We start from the raw sequence: 25,731 nt of genomic DNA on the forward strand, positions 1-25,731 counted from the left end.
CCTTGTAGTGTCAGCTCGCCGGCGAACCCCGGGTTCCAGGACACAGCCCCACCCCAAAGCAAGATCTGCAAGGTGGTGCGACCAGCCGGCCTCGCCAGCCCCCGGCGCCGACCCGACCCCCCTGGAGGGCGGCGGCCACCAAGCGCCCGTGGGGCACGCCGAGGCTGGCGGCAGCCCTCTGCACGTCCAGACTCCGGGAAGGGCCGTCCGAACGGGAAGGAGCACGACACCCCAAGCCTTCCAAGGCCAGCGGCCTCCCCCAGGAGGGGGCTGGCCCGACCGCCTCTGCCAGTAAAGACCACCCCGGGAAGGACAGTGCTGCTTGGGAGCGCCCGATGCCTGACTCGGAGCCGGGCTCGGAGCCCCAGAAAGAACCGCAGAGCGCCTGGGCAGCAGGCCGGGGCCCGGGCCCCCGGGGTGAGTCGTTGGGGATCCAGGAGCGAGCCTACCTGCCCTGACCGTTTGCTCTCCCAAGCAGTCCCACGTCGCCTCCCTGCCCAGGAGGGGCACTGGGGACTACGTCCCTGGGGACGGTGCCCCTCCGGAGCTGCCGGCCCCTCTCCTGGGCTGGTGGCGGCCAGTGCTGGCCCTCACGGCCATCGCGGCACCTGCGCCCTGACGTCCGGGGCCTTTGTCTCCTCCAGGAAGATGCTGCTGTAACCCGGCCCGCTGAGCCCGTGGAAGGGGCCAGGAAGGAAGGTAAAGCCAAGACTCAGAAAACGAAACAGCCGCCAGCAAGCACCCCTGCTTCCTCAGAATACCGCCAGGTAGAGCACCTCGTCCTTGGAAGCCTCCCCGTCCTGCTGTCTGTCCCACTGTCTGCGGCTTCCGGCCCCATTCCTTCCAAAGCTCATCCTTCATTCGGTCATTCGGTGACACTCTTTTGGGTGCTAGGGATACAGCCGTGAAGGACACGTGGCTCCTGCCTTCATGGCTCACGTTCTCTGTGGGGAAAGGTGGAAGCACAGTCAGGCGTGGGAGTGGCAAAGAGGATAGCAGGGTGAGGGGAGAGAGGGCCGGGGGTGCGTGCTGAGAGAGAGCATGGCCGGGCGAGGCCTCTCCAAGGGGGTGCAGGTGGAGCGGAGATCTGAAAGAGTGAGGGGCAAGCCATGTGGCTCTCTGGGGACATAGCCGAGGCCAAAATGGCAGGTGCAAAGGCCCTGTGGCAGAGTGGGGGAGGGGCTGTTTAGGGAAGAGTAAGGAAGCCCGTGCCCCCAGGATCGAGTGAGGGCAAGAGGGGCCATTGACAGGATTGGAGGATTCCTGGAGGCTGTGGCGGGTGGGCCCGAGGGCGTTGGAAGGTTCTGAGCAGGGAAAGGACGTGAGCAGCCTGGCTGTTGTGAGAAGCCGTCCCCGGGAGGGGGCAAATGTGGCAGCTGATCCTAAAGACTGGGGCTTGGTAACTTGTTCCAGGAAGCTGAGACCAAGGACAAGACGGCCGCTACTGGAGAGAAGACAGGTAGAATGAGAAGGCCAAGCCAGAGGATCCGAAGAAGCCCGAAGGGAGTAACAGCAGTTACGCGGCTGCTGTGAAAACCGGCAAAGAGCAGAGGAACTCCAAAGCCGCAGTGTGTGAAGTGAAGCAGAGGTAGGGTGTGAGCCCTGGCGCTCGGGAGCAAGGTCACAGCCTGCCCAGGGGGCACCAGTGCGGCCTCCCGCCACCCCCACAGTGGTGCAGGGCCGGAGGGTCCCAGGTGTCCTTCTCGGGGACTCTTCTGGGGGAGGCAGGTGGGGGGGGGGCAGGGTCACACGCCCCGGTTCCTCGTTTTCTTATGTGCTCTCTCCCACGGCCCCCTGGGGACCCGGAGGCCGCGTGGGCCACGTGGGCCGACTTCCGGGCAGAGGCTGGCACCACCCGGGATGCTCAGCAGCCCCCTCCCGCCACTGCCCCCAGCCCGTCACAGCTGGGCAGAGATAGCCCCCCACCCGTGCCCACCTCCGGAGAGGGGCCCGCACGGCGTGTGCTCTGCCTGCAGTGTGGACGCTCTCGCGCTTTGCTGGGGTGCGTGTTCGCGCACCGTCGAGAAGCAGGCACCCTGTCGCGCACGTGCGTGCGCGCAGGCGCGTAGGCACGTCTAGATCCGGTGGGCGTTTCCTTTCCCGGCTTTGCTGCAGCCCGCCGAGCCTGCAGGAAGGGGTCACGCTCTACTTCCACGCGATCGTCTCGAAGCATTTCGGGTTCGACCCCGCCCTCCACAAAGTGTTCATCAGGGGTGGAGAAGAGTTCGGGAAGCCCAAGTGGACTCGGAACGTCTGTGAGATGCACCACACCAAGTGAGTACGGCCAGCGCTCGCGGGGAGCCCCTCGGGGACGCGCACGGAGCGCGCCGTCTCTGATCCCGTTTTTCAAGGCGATCACCCGTTTACGCTTTTGGAAACTGACTTTTTGCAAACGCATACCCCCTGTCATGTACTCCTTCGTCACGTGTCACTCCGGCCCCACGGAACGTGGGTTCTGTCCGGAAACCGTGTCTCCTTCTAGAAGCCTCCTCTTGGGCAGGATCGAGCTATAGCTTTGGGTCTGCACTCCGTGCTGCGTTAGAGGAGAGCGCACGTTTTCAAAATGGGATTCTCTTCCGGGTAACGGGCCGGTGTCCTGTTTCTTCAGAGACCTGCGTGAGAACGGGTCCCTCGTGGAAGGCAGCGCCACCCTTTCCAGACAGCACCTGGATAAACCCATTCCTTACAAGTACGTCATCATGCGAGGCAAGGGCCAGGTGGAGTACGAGTTCATCTACAAACGTCAGCAGAAGGAGGGCGAGTTCGTCAACCGCTGTCTGCACGTGAGGTCTGAACTCCTGGGCTCGGGAGGTGAGTCCGTGGCCGGGCGCAGGGGTGCGGCCGTTCCTCTGCAGAGGGGGCCCGTGTGGGTCCTCGTCACATGCCCCCCACCCACCCCACCCCCCCCCCGGCCCCTGCTCCACATCGAAGAAGCCCGAGTTGGGAAGCACGGGTTTGATCAGCGTGACGGAACGCTGTCTTCCGATGGTAGTAGAAGGGAATTTCTCCTAAAGGGCAAGGGAGGAAGGTGAAGCCGGCTGGGTGTGAGGGGCCGCAGGGGGCTGGTGAGCAGGTGCAGGGCGGGAGGGCCCCCAGCCCTGGAGACTGAGAGTCAGACCTCCGCCCACAGCGCCTCTGCTGCTTGGTATCCTGGCCGCCCTCCTGTCTCTTCTCCTTTCTCTTCTTTCTGTCTCCTTGTTTCTGTATCTTTTCTTCCCTTGTTCTGTTTTCCGCTCATTGCATGCAGCGTGTGGCATGTGCGGACAGGGTGTGAGTGTGGTGTGTGTGTTCTGTGGATGATCTCGGTGGCCTGTACCTTCTCTGCGGCCCGGTGCCCGGTCTCACAGGTGTGCGCGCGCGTGCCGAGAGCGCACGGTGTGCGGGGGTCTTTGTGCGCGTGTTAGAGAAAGCCGATTTCATAGCGTAGTCCTTTTTAGCAAGGTTGGCGTGTCCACTCCCGAGAGGCCTCGGTCTGTGTCTGAGCGGCTCCCCTTGCAGCTCGACCGTCAGGGCGGCGGCCGGCTCACCGTCAGCACTTAAGGGGAACGGGCGCCCAAGCTGGGTACGTGGGACGGGGACGGAGCTGAGTGCCGGTGACCGATAGAAGGACTCACGGGAAGGCCTTCTCTGGCTTTCCGAGAGTCAGGAGGTCATGGCTGGAGCCCAGGTGCAGGGCCCCCCGCGGCCGACGGCATCACAGGTGATTTGGGAAGGGTGTCTGGAAGGTGCTGGGAACATGGTGACTGAGGGTCTGTGCTTTGCTCCATGCAGTGGGGTCATAGATTATCTACATTAATTTGAGTAAAGGCCGGTTTCCTGATTCCCCAGAGAGGGGGGACAGGTGGCTTCCCCCCTTCTCCCCTGCAAGCGTCCCCGCAGAGCGTGAACCACAGCGGCCAGGCCACCCGGGAGGAGGTTCCCGGCTGTAGGCCGCACCCCGAGAGACCCAGGTGGCGGGAGTGCGGGCCGGTGGCCTGGCATGGGGACCTGGTGTGCTGTCCCCTGATGTGGCCCCTTCTGTCCTGCCGGCTCACATGTCTGCTGGGCTTTCATTGCTGGGTTTTATTTCGCGGTTTTTCATTCCGTCTGTGAGTGACCGCAGTGGTTCCGTGAGCCCTCCAGCATCAGTCACCACTGCCGCGGGAAGGCTGACTTTTGCCACCTTCTCCCATCTTTTCTGTTCACCTTGTTTCCGTGTTGGTTTTGTTCCGTGTTTTTTCTGACTTTTGTATTTTCTTTCTCTTTTCTCTAGCGGGTTGGAACGTAAACATTTCTTCTGGTAGATTCTGAGAGACGGAGACCACTGATGTCCCTCCCTGCCCCACCGTCCCAGGGTCCAGGGTGCCCCTTGCTCTCCACGATGCGGGCCTGACCAGGCCTGCAGCTCTCCCCTCACCTTCTGTCTGGGGCGTTCTTGAACAACTGAGGGACCCACCGTGTCCCCAGCATGGGCCCACGTGGGCCTCTGGCTGGTGGGACGCAGAGAGCAGGCAAACCACTTATTCCAGGGAATAATTTCAAGTCCTCGCCAGGCTGGGATGGAGTGGGGCGGGGTGAGCGGGGACCCCCATGCAGACCGCGGGAGGCACAGAGGACCTGCTCTTCCAGAGACTTCTACATTCTGCATCTGGTCACACGAGGAGCAGCCATGCGCTCAGCCCTTGCCCTGCGTCGGGCCCTGCGTCCAGGGCGCCGTCTAGTCTGTCGTGGGGCCCGCACTGTCCTTCATGGGGTGGGCATCGTGGTTCCCAGTACAGAAGAAATAGCACTTACCTGGAGTGACTTAGCCAGATAGTGCTCAAGGGCCGGTGACTGTGGTTTCGGGATCAAGTTCTCAACCGCTGTGTGATCATTTTCTAAGGGGCTCACGTACGAAGCGTGCTGAGCCAGCTGGTTCAATAAAAGGTGTTTCAGCTAGATTCCGAACGGCTGCATCGTGTGCCCTCGGGCCCCCCTCTGATCACCTCGGGGCGACTAGGGTGTCCGTCCTAAACACAGCTGTCCCCCACCTGGGCCCAGCTCCCTGCTGGGTATCCGCGGGCAGGTGCACCCGTGCGCCACCCGGCTGCCTTCCCTTCCTTGGCCTCGTCCGTCGGGCGCCAGCCTCCCAGGGAGGGGCGTCTAGGTCGGCGTGTTCGGACGGTCTGCGCTACAGCGTCCTCCTTCTTTTGCTCTTAGAGTGGCACCAGTACGACGATATAGTTTGCATGAAGCCCCCGGGGCTGATTCAGAGGGTGGTGGACCATTTGACAGACGGCACAAGGAGGGAGCTGGTGAGGGGGAAGCAGATCGCCGCCACCATCATGCTGGACACGATCTTCAGCATCCTGCAGATCTGGGACGCCATCAACATAAACAGCTTTTTTACCCAGTTCCAGCAGTTTTATTCTGTCGTGAGAGTGCCCATGATCTACGAAGGCCGTGAGCAGCCCTGGAGTGCTCTGCAGTACGACGAGAACGAGGTACCAGGTGTCCGGGGTGTCCCCAGTGGCTGTCTTCCCCTTCTGGGCGGTCGGCTCCCCCCCTCCCCCACTTCTTATTGGCCACGAGCTGCCCTGAGGAGCGGGTGCAGGCACAAGGACCTACCTCAACTTCCCTACTCTCCAAGCAGCACTGCCTGGGGATTTTCTTCCTCCTTCACCCCATCCACTTCCCCGCCTGGCCCCACCCTTCCTCCACACCTGGCTCTGCCCCTCCTGGCCCCACCCCTCCTCCCCCTCTGGCTCCACCCCTCCTCCCCACCTGGCCCCATCCTCCTCCACACCTGGCCCCACCCTTCCTCCACACCTGGCTCTGCCCCTCCTGGCCCCAGCCCTCCTCCCCCTCTGGCCCCCACCCCTCCTCCCCACCTGGCCTCACCCCTTCTCCACACCTGGCCCCACCTCCTGTGCTGGCCCCACCCCTCCCCCACCGCTGGCCCCACCCCTCCTCCACACCTAGCACCACCTCCTCACCTGGTCCCACCTCCTCACCTGGCCTCTGGCAGAGTGGAAAGAAGGAGTGGGAACCCTTCTCCGTCACCCGTCCCCCCGCGTTGTGGGAGGGCCCTGGCAGTTTTGAGACAGACCTGCGGCCATGCCTGAGATGACAGTTGGGACCTTGTAAGCGTGGGGGGCCCCTCCCCCATGCAGGGTTCGGGACTGCACCCTTGGAGGTGGCTCCCATCAAAGGCCCGGGGAAGTGGGGGTGCTCAGGGTCTGGTGAGGAGGCAGGGCAGTGGGGTCACCCCTCCGTGGGGCTGTGTACGCCCTTCATAGGCCTTGGCCCCCCGCCCAGGTAGCATGGAACAGAGGGCGATGATGGGGCGGCTTTCACACCCCTGACACTCACAGCCCCACAGTTATGTCTTCCTTCCCTCCTGGGGTCAGGTGAAGAAAAACCTGTGGTGGTATTTGAAAAAGCGGTCCGAGCCATTTCTGGAAAGAAGCGGGGACCTTCGGCCTGAAGACCACCCAGTGAGGAGCAGACTGAGAATGGGACTGATCCTGCTGTTTTCGGTGGAAACCTTTGACTTACCCATGCTGGAGGGTGACCTGGCCTGGCTCTGTAACCTCCTTTATTTGGACGCCTGTTCGCCTGGCGACCTTCACCGCGACCTCAGCCACATTTTTGAAACGCGTCTGAGGTATTGTGTGTGTGCGTGCGTGCGTGCGTGTGTGGGTGTGTGTCCAGGAAAGAAGGACTGCCCGTGATTTTACACATCCGTCGCTTCAGTGTTTATCTGTCTAGACTTTTTCCTCACATATGTATTGTCTTCACTTTTATTACTTTTCTACTGGAATATCTTGCTTTTGTTTTTTTTAATTTTTTTTTTTTAACGTTTGTTTATTTTTGAGAGACAGAGAGAGACAGAGTGTGAGCGAGGGAGGGGCAGAGAGAGAGAAAGACAGAGAACCTGAAGAGGCTCCAGGTCCTGAGCCGTCAGCACAGAGCCCTACGCGGGGCTCGAACTCACAAGCGGCAAGATCATGACCTGAGCCGAAGTCGGACGCTCAACCGACCGAGCCACCCAGGCGCCCCTGGAATATCGTGCTTTTGAGAAGCTTTCTGGTGTATCACGCCTTACTGTCGACCCAAATGAAACTTTTTTTCAAATTAAGAGGAAACAGGGCGCCTGCCTGGTTCAGTCTGTGGAGCCTTGATCTCGGGTTTGTGAGTTCAAGCCCCACATTGGGTGCAGGGTTTCCTTAAAAATAGAATCTTAAAAAAACAAAAGAGGGTAAGCATTTTATTCGAGCCCATGTTCCGCCACGAGAGCACGTGTGCCCCCAGGAAGGAATGTGGTGTAGGGTTATGTGTGTTTTTTTACATGAAGAGTTACAGATCATCAAGACAGTCCAGAAAGTTACAGACTTTATGTGTTTAGTATGTGCAAGACTTACGGGAACCAGGAGGTTTTTTTTTTTTTCTTTTTTCTTATTTTTATGTTTGGAATGCTCTTTTCTGGTTATTTAAAAGCAAATTTTTTTTAATGTTTATTTATTTTCAAGAGACAGAGTGCTAGCGGGGGAGGGGCAGAGAGAGAGGGAGACACAGAATCCGAAGCAGGCTCCGGGCTCTGAGCTGTCAGCACAGAGCCCGAGGCGGGGCTCGAACCCACAAACTGTGAGATCATCACCTGAACCGAAGTCGGACGCCTAACTGACTGAGCCCTCCAGGCGCCCCTGGTTATTTATTTACTTACTTTAAAAGCCAACGAACATTGTGTGCTGGGGGCAGAAACAGGGCCAGGCTTTGAGTTTTGCCGAGTCATGTTGAATGTGGTAAATGCCACAGGGTAGCTTCCCAGGGAGCCCAGGAGCTGTGTCCACGAGCACGGAAACTTGAGAATTTCCTTTATCAGCCCTGCATGCATGTGTTTGAGAGGTTGGGGTTCGAAGATTGACTGCAGGGCTCGCCTCAAGGGCGTCTGCGGAAGCGACGGGGGTGTTCCCCCTGCAGCCTCTGTGGCCACATGTTCAGTTTCGGACACACAAGGGTCCGCTGTGCTGGGCCAAGGGTGCTCTCGGTGTGGAGGCTCCGGCCTGGCCCGAAGGAGCTTGCTTCTCCCTGGGTGGCGGGGGCCACCTCGGTGCCCTCGATTACAGAGCGCTCCTGCAAGGTCTTCTCCGCGGCTCTGCGCATGGAGCTTGCGGGGAACGGAAGGTGGGCTTCCTTGAACGATGCGTCTTATCAGGACATCTGCTTCTCGGTTTTACAAACTTGAGCTACCCAGCGCAGCTCTGCGTGTTTTAAGAGCCAGGCGTTGGTGACACACGTGCAAAGTTTGTGCAAGGGCAAAGCTCAAAGAGCTGCCCTACGGCCAGCATCAGTATCTTGCGACCGTAGGGAGTGTGCCCTGTATCGTTTGCACGTTTCTCCTTGCGCTTACAGAGCGGCTTTATATGGCTTTGTATCTGGATTTACTGTAGCCGGAGGGTCTGGGCTCACAGATCACGTAGCTTTCCCAAACCTCTGTTCCCTCCACTGTCAGGGAGGATGGTCGGTCGCTACGGGGCTTCAGCGAGAGCCTGATGCCGGGATGGGTGGGTGCCAAGGGTGAGCCCCTACGTCCCTGGCAACCATATTTCTCCCGGGGCTGGTCGCTCTTCTCGGCCACCCCTGTGTTCTCCTGCTTCTCGTGCGAGGGGTCATCAGACCCCCCAGGGCAAGCCACTGGCCATCCTCAGCTCGCTGTGGGCTCTCTGTTCCCTTCCCAGGTGGCGGGTATTCCTGGTCAACCTTTGCCGACAGTGCATAGAGAAGACGGTCGACCTCTGGGTGCTCACCCTGCCTGTCCTGCACCACTGCGTGGCACCAACCCCTCAAGGAAAGGACTCCAGGATACAGCCTGAAGACACCTGGGCGGCCCTGGAAGGAATCCCCTTCTCGGAGTTCCGGGAAAAAAAGGCAGATCGGTAAGTTGGAGAGCCACACTTGTATCTATAAGTTTTGGGATGACAGCTGTGCTTCTAGAACCTTCGATAGGCTCCCCCGTGCACACATTCCTGCTTCGGGCAACACTTCTTTTAAAATGACTTCTTCGGGGGCGCCTGCGTGGTTCAGTCGGGTAAGCGTCCAACTCTTGGCTCCTGCTTAGGTCGTGACCTCACGGTGCATGGGATCGAGACCCACGTCGGGCTCCCCACTGACAGCTCAGAGCCTGCTTAGGATTCTCTCTCTCTGTCTCTCTCCCCCTGGAGCATGCTTGCTGGTGTGCTCTCTTAAAATAAACGTGAAAAAGCTTTTTAAAAAAAGATTAATTGTATGTATTTTAAATACCCTTCAGTGGTGTATAAACTGTCTAGAAGAAATTCAGTTGTTAACAATGGAAAATGACAAACACCAGCCTTGGTCTTAAAGATCTTGTCTTTCAGGCAGACACGGCCTTTAGTGGGTCATGAACCTTTATCAGATGTTCTTTGTAGCCCTTCTGTGACTTCTGTGGCACCTGGCTTTATGTGCCTTCCAGCTGTCCCCTTCTGGGGTGTCTCCAGTACAGTGTCACCGTATAATGTCATGATTTAAGGACCCTCACTGGGTCCACTTGGACTGTTTGATGTGGAGCATTTACTTACTCGCTCATCAAGATGCTTCATCCGTAAGTCGCTGCAGCCCCTGTAGAAGACAGTATGGAGGTTCCTTAAAAAGTTCACGGTGGAGGGGGCGCCTGGGGGGCTCAGTAGTCGGCTGGGCGTCCGACTTCGGCTCAGGTCACGATGTCGCGGTTTGTGAGTTCGAGCCCCGCGTCGGGCTCTGTGCTGATGGCTCAGAGCCTGGAGCCTGCTTCGGATTCTGTGTCTCCCTCTCCCTTGGCCCTCCCCCACTCATGCTCTGTCTCTCTCTCTCTGTCTCTCAAAAATAAACATTAAAAAAAGAAATTAAAAAAAAAAAAGTTGACAGTGGAACCACCATATGATCCCACAGTCTCACTTGTGGGCGTCTGCCCCACGGAGACGACATCAGGATCTCAGAGACGCGCGTGTGCCCCCATGTCCACTCCAGCAATATTCACAATAGCCACGGCGTGGGGACAGCCTAGTGCCTACCGATGAGCGGATAAAAAAGTTGGGGGATACGCCCAGTCACACACACACACACACACACACACACACACAAATTTCCGGGTAGAAGATGAAGAAGTTTTGGGAGCCCGCTCTACGGCCTGGTGAGCGTAGTTGGTAGGAGCGTATTAGACACGTTTCCGAGTCGCTGAGAGAGTAGATCTTCACTGTTCTCAGCACAACAAAGAGATCGTAACTATGTGACTTGATGCAGGTGCTGGGTAGAGCGAAGGCGGTCAGTGTATAAATGTGTCAAATCAACACACTCCACACCTGGCACACAAGGGCTCTAAGCCACTTACAGCTGCATAAAGCTGGAAACAATGCTTAATTCTTAGTGCAATTTTTTGCCGTGGTAAAAAGAGACACGTCCTATAATTTGGCTTTTTAATCATTTTCAGCGTAGGTCAGCGGCCTCCCACATACTCACACGGTTGTGCCGCCCCGCCCAGAGCTTTCTCCTTGTTCCCACGTTGAAACTCTGTCCCTGTTAGGCAACGACTCTGTTTCCCCTGCCCGCACCTGGTAAGGCCCGTCCTGCTGTCTGTCTCCGTGCATTTGCACACGCCAGGGACCTCTCGTCAGTGGCATCAGCATGTTTGTCCTTTGGAGACGGGCTGGTTTCACTCAGCGTCGTATCTTCAACTTTCATCCGCTTTGGTGAATTCTTTTCTTTTTTTTAGTGTTTTTTTTTTTGAGAGGGAGAGAGCGAGCTTGAGCGAGGGAGGGGCGGAGAGAGAAGGAGACACAGAATCGGAAGCGGGCTCCAGGCTCCGAGCGGTCAGCACAGAGCCCGACGCGGGGCTCCAACTCGCGAACCGCGTGCTCGTGACCTGAGCCGAAGTCGGACGCTTCACTGACTGAGCCACCCAGGCGCCCCGATGTTTAAATTATTTTTGAAGTCTGGACGTTATAAGTCTCTTCTGACGTTACTTGACTCCGTCTGTGTTTGGCCGATCTCACTGCTGCTCCTTCTCTGTCCCCACAGGAGTCACTTAGTTCAGCTCATGGGAAAGGAAAGGCATTTGCTGAACGTAGATGAGTTTCTCTTCCGGTCCTGGTTCAGTGTGCTGCCCCTGCGCAACCTGGTTCACTATATGGAGAACTTCACGGACCATCTGAGCGTCTTCCCCACTTGCGTCCTGGACTGCCTTCTGGGGACGTGGTACCGGCTTCAAAGGCTTACAAAACTCTCCTTCGGCGACTTCGAGGTCTGTTGTCCAGAGCAGGCTCTTGAGACGCTTAGCAAAAGCAGATCAGAAGCGAGACGTTCGGAGCCTGTGATCCTTCTTTTCTGCGGTCCTGGCAGCACGAAACACTTAGAAGCCAGAGGCCCGGGTGGGGTGGCTCTTTGCCAGGGCTATGGGGCCGCTCTGATGGCAGCTTCCTCTGCTTCCGGAGAGTTCCCGAAAGCCACGGCCGGGAGGCGTTCAGGCTGTGCGGTATGGGCGGGCGGACGGGGTCGGGGCTCCCCCGCGTGCCGCTCCGTCACAGCTGCTCCCTCCTTTCCCGTTTTGGGGGGGGGCGCGGGAAATGGTCCAATTTTAAATCCTGAATTTCCCTTGTGAGACGATAGAAGATTGGTTCTCGAGTACCTTAAAACTCGTTGGTAGAGGGGCGCCTGGGTGGCGCAGTCGGCTAAGCGTCCGACTTCAGCCAGGTCACGATCTCGCGGTCCGTGAGTTCGAGCCCCGCGTCAGGCTCTGGGCTGATGGCTCGGAGCCTGGAGCCTGTTTCCGATTCTGTGTCTCCCTCTCTCTCTGCCCCTCCCCCGTTCATGCTCTGTCTCTCTCTGTCCCAAAAATAAATAAACGTTGAAAAAAAAAAAATTTAAAAAAAAAAAAAAAAAAAAAAAAAAAAAAACTCGTTGGTAGAAAGAAAGAAAGAAAGAAAGAAAGAAAGAGGAATCCATCGTTCTGCTCTATTCACGTCGGGTTTTCTGGGTTCTGTCTTCGCGAATGCGGCGGCGTCACTTTGACTGTCCTGTTTTTTGTTTTTTTTTTCTTGGCCACCCCAGAACACCGAGAACACGTTTCAAATGTTGCTCCACCTCCTGGACATTTATCAGGACAGGTAAGTAGAAAAAGCGAAATGCGGACTTTCCCCTGCACGAGGTCACCCCCCACTGACCGCGGGATCAGAAGGTCCTCACCCACCGCCTTTTTGAGCTGTCAGTGCTCTCTTCTCCCCCACATTGTCTTCCATCCGTATCCAAACGATCACCGCATTGCATACCCATGCTCGTGGTCCGCATTTCTTTAACATCTGGTCTCTGCGTGGTTTCTTGCAAGTCAGGCCAGCTGACTACACGGAAACACACACGTGGGGCGTCAGGTGCTTCCTGAATTCTCGGGACACTCGCGGTATCGCCTCCCCTGGATTCTCAGGGTGTTCGGGGTGGGGGCGTCAGATCGCCATTAACGTCAAGCCCCAGTGGCCCCAGGACCTCCCCCGAGCCAGTCACAGAAGCGCCCTCACAGTGCCTCTCTGATGCCACCTGCTGCACCTCGCCCCCATTGGCTCCGGCCACGTGCCAGCCAGGGACGACGGGGCCTGGTCCCCACAGGGCTGGAAGAGATTCCATCCACCGTACGTGTTCTAGCACTGTCTTCGCTCCCTCTCTCCCTGTACCGTTGTGATTTTTTTTTTTTCAAATTTACGTAGTACCTTAACCTGCGGTGACACACATCCCTAGCTTTTTCTTTTGCCTTACTCGTAGGGATTTGGAAGGGAAGGAACGCATCACGGTTAACGGGTACTGTTGTCTCATTTCTCCTAAATTACTTCAACGATTTCTCTTAACTCTTTGCGGGGTAGGATTCTTGAGGAGCCCTTGGTACAGTCCTACTTGACTGTGTGCCTGAAACTTCACGAAACTATCTGCAGAATCACAAAAGACCCAAAGTTTTATGAGCTGCCTGCCTTATCTGCCGAGATTGTTCGCAGAATTATTATACTTAAATCTCTAGTGGTAAGTGGAACCCACACACACAGTGTCGCACCCACGATAACTGGAATTTCGAGCGGCCCCAATTCCAGGAGGGAGATCGGCTGGCTCTAGGATTGCTAGAGGGCCACAGAATGGGTGACAGCGTCCTCAGAATGTGTGTTGGGCACCTGCCCCGTGCTGGGTTCTGTTCTGTGCACTGAGGATGTTTTGGTGAGCTGGCGTCTGCACCCTTACCCTCCGCGGGCTTCCACTGGAGGGAGGGAAGGAGGCAGGCAGTGCAGGGGTTAACTCCAGAGCAGTGCGGATGTGCGCCCAGAACGCACGTCCGGGCGTGGTCTTTCCCACTTGACCTCGTTTCCCGCACGCTAGTACCTAACTACAGCGGCCAAGTGCACGCACCCAACAGGCACACCTCCACGCCTCTGCACACAGGTGCGCGCCCTTGCGCCCCCTCCAGGATCGAGGTGTAGGGAGACCCCGGCGCCCTGTCCCCTCTCCCGCTGCACGCCTCCCAGAGGGAGCCCTCTTCTGTTTCCTGCCGCCCAAGATGAGCTTTGCCCATCTTCGCACGCTCTGCTTCATGTGCCTGCTTGAGTCACTCACCCCTGCATGTCTGGGACTCACGCCCCTCCCTGCTCGTGGCAGACCTTTCTTCCTTTCTCCGCGTTGTACTCTTAGTACGCGTGAGATCCTGGGCATCACCCTGCAGGTGGTATGAGACTGTATGTTCAGACTGACCGTTTGCTTGCTAACCAGAGTAGGAGCCAGAGCTGGGATGTTAGCGACGTGCAGGAATTCCACGTGTGTTTTAACTTTGTTCTTTCAATTTTTCTTCTTTCGACTACCAGAGACACATTTTAAAATAAACGTTGGTAAGATGATTCTGCTGAAACCGCTCTTGTTTAAACCTTAATCACGGGCAGGTGTCCACCTCCATAAACGCACGGGAAAATACGTATATACGTTTTCCCGCAGGAAAAGCTCTTACGTGGTGGTTGGAATCTCAGACCGATGTCATCTACAATATGGGGAAAATATTCCGCCCCAGCCGTAGAAACAAAAAGCCTGGCGAAACTGAACTCAAAAGTGTATGATCAGTTTTTAACAAGCTTTTGGGTGGGTCCTGACACAGGGGGTTAAGTGCATTGATGGGACACCAGATGCAGAAAGGCCAGGGGTGTGGGAATGCTTCAGACTAGTGCTCGGCCTTGGGCTGTCCACGTCCTGCCCGTCTCTGCCCGGCCCTGTGCCCGGTGTAGGTGATGGAAAAGAGAAAGGGGGCCTCGTGGCGGCCACCCAGGGAACGTGTAAGTGTGTGTGGCACAGGTGACAGGCGGTAGGCTGGAGTGTCCATAAGGTGTCGTGGGAACCGAGGGCAGGGCCGGGGTTCCTATGAGGAGTGAAGGGCCCCCACAGGGTCGGCGAGGAGGAACCTCGCTGTTCTCAAGGGCCCGCGGGGAGTGGAGTGTGGCTGGAGATGCAGCCAAGGTGTAGAGGAGGCCAGATCACAGGGCAGGCACACCATGCTTGAGCTTCTGGATTGTTCTAGAAGGTGCTGTGCCATTCGGGGATTTCAGGCAAGGGCGGGCGTGTCCCAATTTTCAGCTGAACCATGGCGCCCGCTTGGCATCCACTGATCCGGCGCTGGCCGGGTGGGCCTCCTCCCCCCACTTGTCTTTACGGACAGAGCCCCCTCCTGCCCTAGGCTGGATACAGCCCCCTTCATGTGCCCAGAGAACACTTGGCATTTTCCCCACTAGGCACCTACGTGCTTAGCGAGCAGATGCTTGCCTGTCTGTCTGTCTGTCTGTCTGTCTGTGAGCCGTTGCCAGCAGGAGCCCAATCTGCTTGGCCACCGGGCGGGGGGGGGGGGGGGCATGTGGTGGCTCTCAGGGAGCCCCCCGGAGGGCGGAGTGACAGCTGATCCAGGTGTGGGTCCTGTCACTTATACTGACCTTGCGGGGCACTGCCGAAGCACAGAGGCTAGCGCTGAGCTGGGAGGGCCTTCCTGGGGCTTCGGGGCATGGCCTCTGCTGAGGTGAGGCTCTGTGCCCATCTGCTTCATGTAGATGTCCAGGTGGGGGGGGGAGGCAGCACCAGAGCCCGGACCCCAGCGCCAGGGCCCGTGACCCCAGGGCCAGAGCCCGTGACCCCAGGGCCAGAGTCCAGACTCCAGGGCCAGGGCCCGTGACTCCAGGGCCAGGGCCCGGACCCCAGGGCCAGGGCCCGGACCCCAGGGCCAGGGCCCGGACCCCAGTGCCAGAGCCCGGACCCCGGGGCCAGAGCCTGTTACAAGGGCCAGATCCCAAGAGCTCAGGGCCAGGGCCCATGACCCCAGGGCCAGAGCCCGGACCCCAGGGAGAAAGGATTTTTCTGAGTAAGGGAAACCTCGTGGGAAAAATATGTGGACGGAAGCGGCCTTGGGTTTTCCTCTGTCCAAGGAGCAGGGGTCTGCATGGTGCACCAGTGGGGGCGTCTCTGGGCTGCTGGAGGCTCTGCCGCTGGGGCACGTCCTCTCCCAGCCAGTCTGGAGAAGGCGGCCTGGTGTGGCCTGCTCACTGGTAAGGCGGAGTCCCCCTGTGCTGTCGCTGCACTGGGGGGGTTCACAGGGACAGAAGGCTTATCCTTCCCAAGCCCCCTGGCTTTACCCGAGCCGCCCACTCGCAGAGCAAAGCCACAGAGTCCCGCGAAATCGAAGCGCCTTGAAACGTAGGCGAGGCTGAGGTCTTCGAACGCGCTCATGTGACTCCGATGTGGCTGGTTCTCGAGCACCTGCCACGGATCGGGAAGGGGGAGTGGCGTCTCCAGAATGTCCCGAGTCACGGTGCGGGGACCCTTACGCGCCCTCTCTCTCCCTCAGCAGCCGGATTCAGCTGAAGTCCCAGGAAAGGAGACCGGGAAGAAGAACTCCGTGAAAACGGTCTTCCAGGGGACGGTCGCCAAGACCAGAGCTTGGCTTCAGAGCATTTTTCAGGAGAGCATGTTCTTCAACTACTGGTCGCAGGTCACGTTCAGATACCGGGAGGAAATCAAGGTGAGCTGTGTGGGGCCAAGGCACTGACGCGGCACGCTGGCCCCGTGCTCTGTCCCCAGGATGCACAGCCAGGGCTGATCGTGCTGCCCACGGTCCACCTGGTGGGGTCCACCGTGGCCCCCCCCCCCCCCCCCCCCGCCACAGGCCCCGGGGGAAGGTGCTGAGACGCGGGTCCCGCGGGGAGAGGGCTCCCTTTCAGCAAGGACGCTGGCAGGCGGTTTGGCTGGAAAAGGCAGGAAAAGGCAAGAGTTACTTGAAGGGGAAACTGGGCAGAATAATCCCCCAAGCGTTAAGAATGAGTGAAGGGTGGCTTGTGGTCCATTGACACGAGAGGATTCTCAGTTAAATGCAGTAATTAATAACGGTAAGATAATACCGATTAAAATGTAGCCGAACATCTACTTTGAGGCAGGTGTGGCTGTTAGCCCCGTCTCACAGAGGAGGTGACGGGGTTGGGGGACATGACGAGAGAGTGGACCAAAGCGCGGGCAGCCCAGCCCCAGGGACTCCCCATCAGAGCCCCACAGCGGGCGAACCGGGCTGTGTTCTTGAAGACTGTAGCCAGCTGCCAGGACGCAGCTGTAGAGAAGGGATGAGCCACCCAACCGGATGGCCCCCTTCACCCCCTCGACCCAGATTTCAGCAGGTGCTTGCCTCCCAGGACACTTGAACGGGATAGTGGTAAAATCACACAGCTGACCCTGTGCGTGAACAGGGCTGGTGATGCTCGTACGTCTCAGACTTAACCCCTTCTCCACACGGAAGGGGGCATCAATCCAAATGCCTGGAGCACAGAAGTCCTATCACTCACCCTCAGAGGGACAGAGTCTGAGGTCAAAATGAAGAAAACGCACGTCAACCTTGAGCTTTATTTAGAAATTTCGTTGTTGGTAGTGGGACGGGCGGAGCGCCTCTGGAGTTGTCTGTGTGAGCACCGGGCACAGGGATTCGGAAGCCAGGCGTCTTTCTCACTGTGGAGAAGCAGACGTGGCAGAGGGCCAGGGGCCCGTGGTATTGCTGTGAGCTCGTGACCTGGAGGGCTGGAGGGGCTCCCAGCTGTCTCCACTGAAAGGCCTGGAAGTCATGCCGGCCAGGCCCCTGAGCGTCGCGAGCACCCCCAGGCCTGGCTTTACCATCCCCACTAAAAGAAACCTGGGCTTCAGACAGGACAGCTGGCCCCGCAGCCCGACACCCCTGTGGTAGACACAGGGCTCGTGGCGGGGCTCGTGGCAGGCCAGCGTCCCAGACCAGCTCCCGGGACAGTCGCTCGTTTAGCTCCTGGTACCCGGTGACACCGTTTCCGAGCTTTGGCAGCCGTACTGTGCCCGAGTAAGGCACGAACTCAAGGGGAACACGAGTTGGCCATACGTGGGCACTCCGTCGCCTCTTTGCGATATTTCTGTAAGTCTAGAGTCATTCCACGTTTCTAGAAAAAAGGAAACAGAAGGTCGTCCGAAGGGACTACTAGCCGAATCTGGGACAGTTTGGTCATCTGGACGAGTAATGCCGGGACTGGACAACAGACAGCTTATTAATCCTTGAAACGTGTTTACAGAAACAGAAAGCGTGGGGGGAGAGAAAGAGAAGTTCCTCGTTTTATTGGAGAACGCAGCCAACGGAGGTGGAGGAAACCGCCGTGGTCACAATCTTCATCTGTAACACGGCGGTGATCGTGGACTCCGTCAGGATTCATCCACGAGTGCCGAACTCAGTGGGTGTGAGCGTTAGGAAGCGGGGTGTCGGGGATCTGCTTGTCCTCATGGGAGAATTAGGAGTCAAGTCAGATCGAGAGACAGTCTACGGACAGAAGAATGGACGGCCTCCCCATCACCCCCGTCAGGGGACAGGGTCCCGCCAACACCAACCGCCCTGAGCGTGACGCTTGCACCGTGATCGTGCGGCAGAAGGGCCACGATGCCAGGAGATTCCTTCCCACGTGTTTAGAGGACCACGTGGCGCGGAGCCTGCACCTTCTCTCCCCGTGGTTCTGCAGAGAAAACGCTTCACGAAGGAGACCGAGAAAGCAGCTGTTAAATACCAGCAACTGGGGAATCCAGTTGAAGGAACAGGGGTCTCACCGGGCCGTCCCTGCAACTTTTGTTTTATGTTCGGAGTTCCTTGAGCTAGAATAGGAGACAGATAACGTTCAGCACAGAGACCAGCTACACGGTAGGAGGAGCGTCCCGGCTGCCTGGTCCTGTCGAAGCCCTTCCTTTCCAAAGACTGGGGCGAGAATGGCTGCCCTGCCTCGCCACTGACACGGCTCGCCGGTGACAGAGACGCGGTCAGAACCCAGGTGTCCCGCGCCCCTGGAGCTGCTATAACAGTCTTTCCTTTCTCGTAGAATTCATCGTGGCCCTTAGTTGTCCTGCGGCTGTCACTGACATGAGGGCTTTTGCAGGTCTGGAGGCGGCTGGTGGAAATAAACTTCCCCGTGGAGTATGGCTGGAAGGAGTCGTTGATGGGGGACCTGGAAGGAAGAATCAAACAGGTAGCAGAAGTCGGGGTGTTCTTTTCAGGAGCAAGTTGGTGAAGCCAGACCACTTGTAACACCCTGTAGATACGGAACGGTGCATTTCGTGGGTGGTCCTGGTGTGCAAGGGGCGTGGGGTAGACATGACCTTGCATTTAAAAAATTTTGTTAAATGTTTGTTTTTTATTTATTTTTTTTTTTTAAATTTTTTTTCAACGTTTTTTATTTATTTTTGGGACAGAGAGAGACAGAGCATGAACGGGGGAGGGGCAGAGAGAGAGGGAGACACAGAATCGGAAGCAGGCTCCAGGCTCCGAGCCATCAGCCCAGAGCCTGACGCGGGGCTCGAACTCACGGACCGCGAGATCGTGACCTGGCTGAAGTCGGACGCTTAACCGACTGCGCCACCCAGGCGCCCCTGTTAAATGTTTATTTATTTTAGAGAGAGAGAGAGAGAGAGAAAGAGGGCAGGGGAGGGGCAGAGAGAGAGGGAGGCACAGAATCTGAAACGGGCTCTGAGCTGTCAGCATGGAGCCCGATGAGGGGATTGAACCCACGAACCACGAGATCGTGACCTGAGTGAAGCCGGATGCTTAACCGACTGAGCCACCCAGGCACCCCTGACCTTGCATTTTTGATCCGGCCTTAATAGTTTGACCAAAGGAGATATTCCAGAGAAGAATGAGGGAAAGCGTCTTGCCTCCAGGGAAACCCTAGGTTTATGGAGCAAAGCCCTCCCATGTGCAGTAGCTTCTAATGGGACAGATTGCTTACTAACCCCGGTGACAAAAATGGGAAAACAAAAATGTTTTCATTTCTTTTTCTTTTTTATTTCAGAGACAGAATGCAAGCAGGGGAGAGGGAAGGAGGGAGAGGGAGGGAGAATCTCAAGCTTCATGCTTAGCTCTGCGCCCTGCGTGGAGCTCGATCCCACGACCCTGGGATCATGACCCGAGCCGAAATCAAGAGTCGGGCGCTCAACGAACTGAGCCACCCAGGCGCCCCCGTGTCTTTATTTTGAATTAAAGCCTGTGACCCTAGGAAAATCAGGACTCGTTTTTACATGATACGAGAGTTTTATACGCCACGGTCTCAGGGGTCTTTTTAGGAAACTGGAAGCAAGGGGGAATCGCTTATTTTTCAAAGTTTCCCTGCTTCTGCAAGCGGCTGGGCCAGGGGCTTTTTCTGCAAAGCGGGAAGAGAGACGCTGCATCGCAGCCTCGTTTGTCTAATGGCTCCAGTTGGCGGGGCCAGGGGACATGGTCGGGGTGGGGTGTGAAGTAAACTCCTGGGGACCCGATGCAGTGTGGGGAAGGTAGGACAATCGGGGCGCTTTTATTGCCCAGAGTATTAGAGCGCAGCCCCAAAGCTCTCACACCGTCGCCCTGTGTTGCAGGAGAGGCCTCTCGTCCAGATCTCTGCCTTCTGCAGCACCCAATGGGATGCCATGGGGTTAGAAGACAGCGTGTCAAGATGCTTCGAGAAGTGTGTCATTGAAGCAGTGAGCGCGGCCTGCCAGGTGAACAGCCTCTCACCGCGTGGGAAACGCGTTTGGGTTCACGGCGGTCCTCTGACATCATCAGCTCGGGGCCGTTCAGTGCCCGCTGGTTCTGAGCCCCGGCTGCCAGTGCAGACGTGGGCACCGGGCATCCCCCTTCTAGCCTAGAGGGAGGGTCCTCAAATTCAGTACCCTTGACCCCGAGAGGCCGCTCAGCCTCCTGCTACCGCAGCTGACGCACCGCTCACGGGCGACCCTGAATCAAGCAATCCGGTGCTGCGCCTGTATGTCCTTCTCATTGCTGCTGGATTGTCTTCTGTTTGTTTTGTTTGTTTTTAATTTTTTTTGTAAGTTTATTTATTTTGAGAAAGAGAGAGAGTGCGTGCGAGCAGGGGAGGGGCAGAGAGAAGAGCGAGAGAATCCCAAGCAGGCTCCATGCTGTCAGCACAAATCCTGATGTGGGGCTCGAGCCCACAAACCGTGAGATCACGACCTGAGCTGAGACCAAGAGCCGGACGCTTAACCGACTGAGCCAGCCAGGCGCCCCGGCTGCTGCTGGCTGGTCTTACCACCTGCTCACACTTGCTTAGCTCGTGTGCAGTAAGAGACCCCAAAGGCTGGCAGAACATTTATGGAAGAAGACGATGAGTTTGGAGAGATTCTGTCAACTCACGTAGGTTTTTTTCTGCAAAGTGGGAAGAGATGCTGCCCCACCTCGCCCCTTTGGAACAGCCTCTCCCACTCTGTGTGTGGGTGAGCTTAGGGCTTTCTGTACATAAAATCACATCGTATGCAGAGAGAAATGGTTTTACTTTTTCCTTTGCAATCCGGATGCCTTATATCTTGTTCTCCCTTCATTGGTGTGATTAGAGCCCCCAGTGCAGACGTGCCTACTTCTCATCTCAGCGGGGACGCCCTCAGTCTTGTGCCTCTGAGCGTGTCGTCGGCTGTGGACTTTTCAGAGACGCCTTCCGTCAGCTTGAGGGCATTCCTTCTAGTCGAGAGTTTTTATCGTGGAAAGGCAGTGGGTGTCTGAACGCTTTCTGTGTCTGCTGAGACAACTGTGCGATTTGTTTTCTCTGGATACGGTGTATCACATTAACAAATGTTCCGTGTTATGGGGCAACTGGGTGGCTCAGTTGGTTGAGCGTCCAACTTAAGCTCAGGTCATGGTCTCCCCATTCGTGAGTTTGAGCCTCGTATGGGGCTTTGCGCTGACGTCTCAGAGCCTCCTTGGGATTCTCTCTCTCTGCCTCTCTCTCTCTCTCTCTCTCTCTCTCTCTCTCTCATTGAAAATAAATAAATAAACTTACAAAAAAAGAACAGATCTTTGGGGCACCTGTGTGGCTCAGTCGATTAAGCCTCTGAATTTTGATTTCAGCCTCGGGTTATAATCTCATGGTTGGGGAGTTCGAGCCCCACATCTGGCTCTGTGCTGATATCCCAGAACCTGCTTGGGATTCTCTCTCTCTCTCTCTCTCTCTCTCTCTCTCTCTCTCTCCCTCCCTTTCTGCCCCTCCCCTGCTTGCTCTTGCTTTCTCGCCCTCAAAAATAAATAAAACTTAAAAAAAAAAAAAACGAAAACAGGGGCGCCTGAGTGGCTTAGTTATTTGAGCATCCGACTTCAGCTCAGGTCATGAACTCGTGGTTTGTGAGTTCTAGCCCCATGTCGGGCTCTGTGCTGACAGCTCGGAGCCTGGAGCCTGCTTTGGATTCTGTGTCACCCTCTCTCTCTGCCCCTCCCTCGCTCATGCTCTCTCTCTGTCTCTCAAAAATAAATAAACATTAAAAAAAAAACAAACCCACAAATGTTCTGTGTTAAACCAACCTTTCACCCCCGGGATAAACCCCACCTGGTCATGGTGTATAATCCTTTTTATATGTCGTTGGATACGGCTTTGCTTCATCCTTTTAAATATCAAAAAGTAGCTATTGTAAACGAATCCCTGCTTTTTTCCCAATTACCGAAACTTTTTATAAAAACTTTGAACCTGAAGAAGGAGGATGTTCCATCTGTCTGTGGGGAATCGGAAGGAGGATTACAAAGTATGTGCTGAACGCATTACGGTTGAGAATCATGGTTTAGGACAGGGTGTGCGTATTAACAGCTTTCTCGTACTACGTTTGGCATCCTTCCTGGGAAGTCTGGGAAACCCGCAGCAGGCCGCCGTGAGCCCGAGGAAACGGGTTGTGCCGTGCAGGTGCGTCTGTGTGTATTTTTTGCCTCTGTTTCTGCGTCTCTGATGTTTGTCAGGTGAGGACACGGCATGCAGGGAAACAGAAATGCCCTAAGAAAAGGGAAGTATTTTCTTGTCTTGCTTTTTGTGAGGCTTTGTAAACCACAGAGGATTTCTGGAATGCTACTGAACGAGCGGTGTATTTACATCCTTCGAAGGCAAACCCTCCCGAAAAACCTCCCGCATTTCCCTCTCTTTGTTCAGTCTCAGACCAGCATTCTTGAAAGAATCTCCCATCACGACCTGCGGAAATTTGGCAGTCTTGTGTCGGCCGTGATCACCAAGTCCTGGCCAAGGAGCAACGGGCAAGCCGTGGATGACATGGAGGGGGTGTTAACGCACCTGCTCACGTGGCCGGACGTCAAGCATCTCTTCAAGTTATACGGTATGTCCGTGGGGGTGCAGGTGTGTCTGTCCCGTGTGCTTGTGTCTTCCTGAGCCCCGGGGTGGGGGACAGAGTATCAGACCTGATACTCGGGCGGGTTGATGTTCGACCAGGGAAGCAGACGGGAGGGACGGGAGGGACGGGAGGGACGGACCCAGGAGGATCCAGGGTTCCCTGCTCTGTGGCCCCCATTCCCTGGGTGCCCGCCATGCCCCAGCTTCACTGCCAGCGTAGGGTCCTTGAAACAGTCCCGAAAGATCCCCGTTCTTCAGGCGAGGAAGCCGAGGCGGGGGGCTCGTGGTGTGACTCACCCGAGGTCTCAAACATAAATACCAAGAACTAACGTCCAAACCCAAGTGTGTCTGGCTCTAAAAACCACTCTCTGTTGTTCTGAGATCAGCGTCCACGTCGAAGCCGGTGCTGACGACCTTTCACAACAAAATAAATACCGTCTGTTCCTTTGCCCCCCCCACCCCCCCCCACGCCCCGGGTGTTCTGTGGCCAGAGAGGGGGAGATACGTATTGCCCAAAAAATGCCGTATTCAAGTTTATGTATAAGTCATTAGGTTCAGATGTAGGCCAAGGGCACTGGATTTGGGACAAAAAAATTCCAGTTGGAGGATTCGGAGTCTCTGTTACATCGGAGTCTTGCCTGTCAGTGCTGTTGTGCGCGTAAAACGAGGTCGTTGATGGGAGCGTGGGTGGTTTCATGAGCCTTGTTAAAAGCTACTCACTTGGAAAGATTTCATTTGTGTCTTTTAAAATTAACGGACGCTTTTAGGGGGCGCCTGGGTGGCTCAGTCGGTTAAGCATCTGACCTTGGCTCAGGTCGTGATCTCACGGTTTATGAGTTCGAGCCTCGCGTCGGGCTCTGTGCTGACAGCTCGGAGCCTGGAGTTGCTTTGGTTTCTGTGTCTCCCTCTCTCTCTGCCCCTCCCCTGCTTGTGCTGTGTCTCTCTCTCTCTCTCAAAAATAAAGATTAAAAAAATAATAATAATTAAAAAAACTAAAACTAAAATAAATAAATAAAAATTCTTTCCTCTCACTTGATCTTAAAATTCAAATCCCCATTTTTGCAAGAGAGCCAACCTGTGCAGAATATCAGACCCTCACATTGACGTGTCTCCGCAAAAACACCCCCTGCAAACCCTCCGGGTCACCGTCGCTGGGCACCCGCGCGTCCCTGGTGCAGGCCACTGTTCCGCTGCACGGATTCTCAAGACGCGGGGCTTAAAGGAGACAGTAGTTCCAGAACAACCCTCAGCATGCTGAAGGGGGCTCAGGTTTTAAAAGCCAGAGAAGTGCGGCTCTCCTCTCCTGCCATGGCGGGAGTCACGTTTATGAGCAAGGTCGTTTGGGAAGCCTTCCAGAAAGCAGAATCGGGCTAAGGGAGAGACGCTTCTGGAGACACAGGGTGACCTTTGCTGGTCTCGCGTGCAGGTGGGGGCAGAATAGCAAGGAGGCCGCGGGGCAGCGCCGTGTCGTGCAGGGGTGGGGGGCGGGGGGGGCAGGAGCAGGCGCCCGCTCCTTTAACTCTGTTCTCAACCTGCTCAGAAACCGATGAGAAGGTGCTAGCCAACATGACAGAGGACGGCAAGAAGCTGTTGGCCACCGCCGACTCCGTGTTCACGAAAGTCACCGAGGACCTCCTGGATGGCACTGTCCTGGTTGGACACTTGGAGCTCGTCATGAAGCACACCAATCAGTTTCTCGACATCTGTCAGTTAAGTGAGTGTCAGCGGGACCTGACTTGAGGTTCCTGGACGGGGACCGCGGGTGTCCGCGTATTTTGTAGAGGGGCGACCTACATCCTCCTACAGTGAGGGGCTCTTCCTGTCGGTCAGTTGAGAGGGGACGGTTTCTAATCCTCAGGAAAATGGTGGGGAAGTGATAAAAGAAAGGGCCGGTAAGATCGCCCTGTTGCCCTCCACGAGGCTGGGCTCGTGGGCGTGTGGGCAGCGTGGCTGTGCACGTAGCAGCCGCCGCGTCCCTCCCCGCGGCCGTGACCTCAGAGCATCCTCAAAGGGAGCTGGCAGAGGGGCGCCCGGGTGGCTCAGTCGATTGGGCGTCCGACTTCGGCTCGGGTCATGATCTCACTGCTCGTGGGTTCGAGCCCCGCGTGGGGCTCGGGCCGACAGCCCGGAGCCCGGAACCTGCTTCCGATTCTGTGCCTCCCTCTTTCTGCCCCTCCCCCCTTCATGCTCCGTCTCTCTCTCGTCTCAAAAATAAATAAACGTTAAAAACAAATCTAAAAGAGAAAGGGTTAGGGTCAGAGGGTTTCCGCGGAAAAGGATACGCTTGCTCCTCCTACTGGGCTCCTCTCCTTTTCCAGAGAGAAAGTGCCTTTCACCCCAAGAGAAGAAGCAGGGTGTAAAGGAAGTGTTGGAGTGGAGGAAGGAGGAGCTCAAGTTTCTGAAGAAAGAGAAGAAATGCGTCCACAGTCTTCTGAAGCTGTGCGGGGAGGTGAAGCACCTGGTGAAAGGTGACACTCCGGGGAGCCCACGTGGACCAGATGGGGGGTCCCCGGGGCAGGGGAGGGGGGGAGGGTCCGAGGGGACCATCCACACATGTCACGCAGCAGTGTCTACCTCGGAGGGGAGGCATTTCGTGACGTGTCCATCTTTAACCGCATCACACGGGCCACCTTGGTCGTTTTGCTGTTTATCGCTGTGCCTCCGCATGACCTGCCTGAACACCCACCCGCTGCCCTGGTCTCCCAGGCCCGAGCGTTAGCTGCTGCAGAATTACAGAGGGGAGATCCTGCCCGATCTCGGATGCGTTGGTCCACTGTCCCTGTGGCTGTGGACAAGCCCAAGTCAGATGTGACTCTGACCACTGGTGATTCTCTGTCCGGAAGCTCTGGCGATCTTTTCGGCCCCACTCTTCAGAGAGTTCATAGTGACGAGCCGAGGTCGGGGTTGCTTTTCCATCCGTCGTGTTGGGCATACGTAGGTCTTCCTAATCTAGAAATCCACGTCCTTGACTCCTGGGAAATTCGCGTGAGCTGTCTCACTGGTACTTTTCCTCTGGCCGGAACACGTCCCGTTGGGTCCCAGACCTCCCGCAGCAGCCGCGCCACTTCCGTGGATCTCTTCTTCAACTTTTGTCCCT

The 25,731-nt window shown here is 56.7% G+C and overlaps 1 protein-coding gene across 1 annotated transcript in view; it reads left to right on the forward strand.

Moving 5' to 3' along the window:
* RNF213 (ring finger protein 213) overlaps window positions 1–25,731 on the forward strand; it is a 105,188-nt gene that overhangs the window by 20,889 nt on the left and 58,568 nt on the right. Inside the window, 23 exon segments of the mRNA XM_030297021.2 lie at window positions 2–55; window positions 58–102; window positions 105–203; window positions 206–232; window positions 235–386; window positions 388–417; window positions 645–767; window positions 1,414–1,459; window positions 1,462–1,588; window positions 2,116–2,274; window positions 2,609–2,811; window positions 5,179–5,462; window positions 6,369–6,625; window positions 8,700–8,897; window positions 11,032–11,254; window positions 12,061–12,116; window positions 12,861–13,014; window positions 15,854–16,027; window positions 18,429–18,518; window positions 19,897–20,019; window positions 22,440–22,620; window positions 24,175–24,348; window positions 24,953–25,102. Coding sequence (XP_030152881.1) covers window positions 2–55; window positions 58–102; window positions 105–203; window positions 206–232; window positions 235–386; window positions 388–417; window positions 645–767; window positions 1,414–1,459; window positions 1,462–1,588; window positions 2,116–2,274; window positions 2,609–2,811; window positions 5,179–5,462; window positions 6,369–6,625; window positions 8,700–8,897; window positions 11,032–11,254; window positions 12,061–12,116; window positions 12,861–13,014; window positions 15,854–16,027; window positions 18,429–18,518; window positions 19,897–20,019; window positions 22,440–22,620; window positions 24,175–24,348; window positions 24,953–25,102 — 3,129 coding nt within the window.

Source organism: Lynx canadensis, chromosome E1 (genome assembly GCF_007474595.2).
Source record: "Lynx canadensis isolate LIC74 chromosome E1, mLynCan4.pri.v2, whole genome shotgun sequence".
NCBI classification, from domain to species: Eukaryota; Metazoa; Chordata; class Mammalia; order Carnivora; family Felidae; genus Lynx; species Lynx canadensis.